General features: G+C 55.6%; 2 protein-coding genes across 2 annotated transcripts; one reads left to right on the top strand and one right to left on the bottom strand.

The window, feature by feature from the left end:
• Positions 1-1519: 1519 nt before the first annotated feature.
• On the top strand, positions 1520-3077 carry CGCA056_v004347 (Secondary metabolism regulator LAE1; the record flags this gene model as incomplete). Its single annotated transcript, XM_037319602.1, has 9 exons — positions 1520-1627; positions 1693-1727; positions 1786-1871; positions 1958-1980; positions 2042-2171; positions 2237-2274; positions 2331-2506; positions 2571-2990; positions 3041-3077. 9 exons carry the CDS (start codon positions 1520-1522, stop codon positions 3075-3077), a joined length of 1053 nt encoding a protein of 350 aa, XP_037180968.1.
• Positions 3078-3259: 182 nt separating this feature from the next.
• Positions 3260-4261, bottom strand: CGCA056_v004346 (uncharacterized protein; the record flags this gene model as incomplete). The annotated part of the gene is made up of 1 exon (XM_037319601.1): positions 3260-4261. One exon carries the CDS (start codon positions 4259-4261, stop codon positions 3260-3262), a length of 1002 nt encoding a protein of 333 aa, XP_037180967.1.
• Between the last annotated feature and the right edge of the window lie 999 nt (positions 4262-5260).

Raw genomic sequence — 5260 nt, 5'->3', positions numbered from 1 at the left:
ATATCGTCAAACTTTTGCGATCTGACCAGACCTGTCCTCTCCGTCATGTATCCGTAGTCTCCGAGGCCTGTCGCCTGCCGGGCATTTCCCACGATGCGCGTCAGGTCGTCTTTCGAAGCGACGAGTGCTGGGACGTCTTAGGGATTAGAGAGGGAGAGGAACCACCGACGATATATCGGAGATGGCCGAGGATAAACAACGATTGGACGATCAAGGTCGCGACTTTGACAGAGGGGCAGGTCGTAACCATGGACCTGCTCCGACAGGGCCTGAGGAGGATCGACAGCTTGCTGTGTCCGCACACACGGTCCACACAGGAGATCCTAATGAAGCCGTTTTGCAGGCGCCGTTGCGTGTGCTTCCGCGAGTCCACGGGTGCGGTGCAGCGGTGCTACGGGCACCCGCGCCCACGTCAAAGAACCGACTGTTGCGCCTGCCTGCAGGTGCTATCCAAGGACGAGGCCCCTGTTGGAATGTTCATGGCTAGGACGGTGTCGCATGGTGTTCGGTGTGCCAGCTGCAATATTCATTATGACTGGACTCTGGATGAGGGTAACGTCCTTCTGACAGTGAAGGGACCTGTCAAGCGGTTTCCCGCCATGCTGTGCACACGGTTTGTGAGGAGTTCTGTATGCCGGAGAATGCTTCGTAACAGTATATTCTAGTGGACTCTGACTATTCTTTTGTTGTTGTTCCATTTTTCGACGGCAGATTGCTCACGGGGACATACGTCGTGTAGGGCCACACCGACGTCGTGGAGGGCAACACCCACATATCTAAAATAAGAGACCGCCTTTTTTTTCCTGTGCTATACCGACTAATCTACTTTGCCGTCGTTTCTATTATCGTTGTCGTTTGTATCGGTGTCATCGTTTCTATCATCGTCGTCGTCGTCGTCGTCGTCGCTAGTATCGGCTCCGACAGGAGTACTTAAGTAAGATAGCCGCGCAGACCTTTTCTTTCACGGTAGGCCAGAGTGTTCTTTCGATAGTTGGGCCTAGGCGTTTCTATGTTCTCCGGACTCTATCCCCACGCAACCAAATATATTCAAGTCCAACTTCACCACATCCAAGAGGTCCAATACTGCAACATCAAGGGTCACCTCGGGGCCTGCCCGTCTAGGGAAAGCGGAGGACGACGGTATCCGGGACACTTGGATGATAACGCGCGATGGATCCTCTTGAACCCCACTTCCCTCGGCCGGAGTGACGAAGCGCGCAGAGACGATTGGTTCACGACATGCAGGGACGGAGAATAAGACGCCGCTAGCGAAGAAATGGCGAATCCCGAACTCGAGGTCCTCCATGGGTTCCGGTCGTTGGAGAACCAGAGTCTTCAGCGAGGATCCTTGCTGAGGCGCGGGAATAAAAAAAGACTGGGGTGGTGTTTTGCTACATATCCCACCCCGCCGCTAATCTGTCGAGACGGACACTCAACTCCGACAACCCGCGCGCCCGCCACAGACGACACGATTTGGAGAATCGTCGTGATAGTTACATTTGATCTGTTTTTGTGAAAAATGGCCGAGGAGTCTGAGACGGAACCGGTCCCTGCACCCGCCGCTGCAGCCCCGCCGGCGCCGCGACCAGAGCCGGCGGAGGCGGTCGAGATCGCCGACGAGGCATATGTCAGTCCCCGCTGCGACCCCGTCGTACCGGCGCCTTGGGAACAGAAGATCGCTGACAATACCAGGCTACGGATGACACGTCGTCCATGGACGAAAGAATGTGCGAACCCTTCTACTTTCTCCCTCTGATCGCCTTCGCATCATGCTAAATCTATCAGCTCATCCTATACTGCGTCACTCACGTCCAGCGTCGTCGACTATCCCATAGAGTATGGTCGCCGCTACCATGCGTACCGTCCCGGATGTATGTACACCTAAGCGTAACCTTGGCTGCCAGTTGAAGGCCTCACAAATCGCGTTTTGCTGACACCCTGTCTTCACACAAAACAGCTTACAAGTTCCCCAACGATGAGGTATGACTTTCACCAAAGAGGGAAACAATGCGGACATGACGCTGATTTTGGAGTCCCGCAGTTCGAGATGGACAGACTTGACCTCGCTCACGCGATGATGGTCAAGGCGATGGGCAGCGTTCTCTTTCGCGCCCCGCTGAAGAAGGATAAGGTGCATCGTATCCTCGACATCGGGACGGGAACTGGAATCTGTAAGTCCGAGTGCACTATGGTCTACGCCTGAGAGGGTCCGTATGCTCACCGTACAATCTGTCAGGGGCTGTTGAGATGGGAGACATTTTCGAGAATGCCGAGGTAATTTGCACCCATTCGTTACTCACCGATGAGACACGAGACTCAAGCGATGGCAGGTTCTTGGCATTGATTTGAGCGCCATCACGCCCGAATGGCACCCCCCAAACGTCAAGTTCGAGATCGACGACATCGAGGAGTCCTGGGTCGGCCACAAGAAGTACGATTTCATCTTCTGCCGCTACATGGGCGCCTCGATCAAAGACTGGCCCAATTTGATGAAGAACATTTATGAGTGAGTGACACACACACCCATTCACCTCCCGACGGCGGGAACAAAACACTAATAACAACATTAGCAACCTCGCCCCGGGAGGCTGGGCCGAGTTCCAAGATGTCAACACCACCTTCTACTCCCAGGACGACACCTACTCCTCCGAAACCGCGACGGCGAAATGGATGAACGGTTTCATGGAGGCCTGCTCCGCGACGGGCCGCGACCCCAGCGTCGGCCCGAAGCTCGAGGGCTGGGTGCGCGACGCGCACTTCGCCAACGTCGTCGCGGACCGCATCCGCGCGCCGCTCGGCCCGTGGCCCAAGGATAAGTGGTACAGCGAGCTCGGCATGATGAACCTGATCCTGACGCTCAACGGGCTGGAGGCGCTGTCGGTGAAGTTGTTTTCGGAGATGCTGGGCAAGACGCAGACGGAGATTGCGGTGCAGCTGGCGCTTGTGCGCAAGGAGCTGAAGAGCAACTCGTTCCACGCGATGTTTGATATGTAAGTTGTGTTGCTATCGGTCCTCAAGTATCTTGCTGATTTTGATCCAGTCATGTTGTTTATGGCCAGAAGCCGGCTCAACCTTAGCAATAGGGGCATGTATTCATTCTGCCAAGGAGCCTATCACTGCATTATAAAGTTTGGGATCAAATTCGAATCATACTATTGTTTAAAGCTAGACAATAAACATAAGAACAAAATGTGTGGTAAAAGCTGATATCAAGCTAGACTATCAATGACAACGGCATCATCCAGGCTTCAACACCAGCTCAGTTACCACCGTACGTCTGCAGCCAAAACCCAAGAAAAGCATAACCCCCGGCGCAGCGCACATTGGAGTTATTCGGGATCATGTACACAAACCCGCCCTGGTTCGGGCAGTACCCAAAGCCATAGGTGACGGGGTTCCCGCTAGGTGAACCACTCGACTGGCAATTGCCGTAGTAAGCACCGTTCGTGCGGCCGGTGTAAGTGCATGTGATGGGGTACCCTCCGGCGTCCTGCTCGGCGCTGAACACCCTATCGTTCGCCGTCGGGGGGTCCGGGAGGTAGAAGTCCATGAGCACCTTGGACGGGCTGTTGTAGTTGCGCAGCAGGCCGGCGTTGTCGACATAGAAGGGCGTTGCGACCGAGGCGTCACGGACGAGGCGGAGGGCGCCGTTGGTGTCGGTTGTGACGTAGAGACTTCTGTCACCACTGCCTTGCAGGATGAAGGGTGTAGGCGTGTTGGTGGGCGTGTAGGCGGCGAGGACGGTGCTGGTGGTCGTCACGGTTGTGGTTGCGGCGGGAAGGGTGGTCGTTGCGGCGGTGATGCCGTTGCAGGAGCAGGCGGAGGAGTAGCGCGCCGTGGGGCCAAGGGTGCCGATGGTGGACTGGCAGGCGGTCTGGATGTAGGATGGCATGCTGCTTGGCTTGTTCTGCGAGGGCGCGCAAGACGGGCTGGCAGCAGAGGTGGTGATGGCCTGCCGGGCCTCAATCGCCTCGCGCCTGAGCTTGCGGAGCCCCGGGTAGGGGTTGCTCAGGGTGGTAGTGAAGGAGGTGATGGTCGCGGTCTCGGTGACTGTGGAGGGGCACGGCGTCTGGGTGATTTGCATGAAGGAAGAGCAGTCTGCGGAGGCGGAGGCTGGGCCTGGCTTCGAGCCGAGGAGTGCGCGGAAGCAGTTGTCGCGGGCGCAGGTTGCCTGACGGCCGAGAAGCTCGTCCATAGGTGAGGCGGCTACATGGCTGGCGATGATGCCGCTGACCAGAGCGTTGAGGAGAGTGGACTTCATGGTGGTCAAGACTTTCTGAGGTGAGAAACAAGAGAAGGATAGAGTCTCTGGTGTTTTGGGAAGATCCTTTTGTTCTGACTGTCGAGAGATTGAGGACCAATATGATTCTCCTCGGGGTGGGATGGCTTTATAGACTGTCATCGGGTATGAAGTTGAAGTAACAGAGCCCAGTTTAAATACGATATCACCAGAAGCGGACGGAAATGGTCCAGCTGACATGAAAAGAGGTTCCAACCCTATCCGTCTTGGACATAGGATCTCCCAGCTGAACATCGTGAAAGCTAAGGAAGCCCCATCACCTCGCTTCGCTGAATCCCATGCCTCGCTTACATCCATCCTCGTGAAATTCTCGATTCGGCGGTTCCAGAAGCATGCAAAGAAAACATAGTCATGGTGAAGTGGAACTGCTGAGCTGCAGAGGTCTCGCCAAGCCCGACTTCCTCTGAATCGTCTTCCAATACAAGTAATGGCTGTACCCAATTAGGACACGCTCATGACTGGATATGGCAATGAGAAAAGCACGCTCCGAGACTGAATCCCGCAGCTGAATTGCATGGGTAGTTCAGCAGACCGGGGTACCTCACTTCCTCCGCATTCCAGGCTCTGTCCAAACCCACTTTGCCATGTGTACCACCGGGGCAGACGGGACCCCGGGGACGGTCTGGCCGCCATTCGAACGGTTGAGGCAGAGCGGCCCGCATGTTTTTTGACAGGCGTGGCGCCCGGTAGCTAGCTTCTCCGGCACTAGGTTACTCGTGCAGCTGTGTAATAGTGTGGACGCTATGCCGTTAGTCTCCACTAGCTGACTTAGGTGGCGGGCTGAGTGCCGGGGGATCAAAAACTTCCACGAGTCTCTCGCCCGATTTGGTGTTCACTGGTTTCTAGTCATCCGCATTGGGATATCAACACGGGAGAGAAATACTTTCCAGAGGGCAGTTCGTGTTGTCAACCTTCGTGTGAGAGGCATGCTTTGCTCAGAAGTCTAGACTTTGTGTGAAT

This window comes from Colletotrichum aenigma, assembly GCF_013390185.1.
Source record: "Colletotrichum aenigma strain Cg56 chromosome Unknown KSG_Cg56_contig03, whole genome shotgun sequence".
Lineage (NCBI taxonomy): Eukaryota > Fungi > Ascomycota > Sordariomycetes > Glomerellales > Glomerellaceae > Colletotrichum > Colletotrichum aenigma.
Note: the sequence above shows the minus strand (reverse complement) of the source record. Positions and strands in the feature narration are given on the sequence as shown.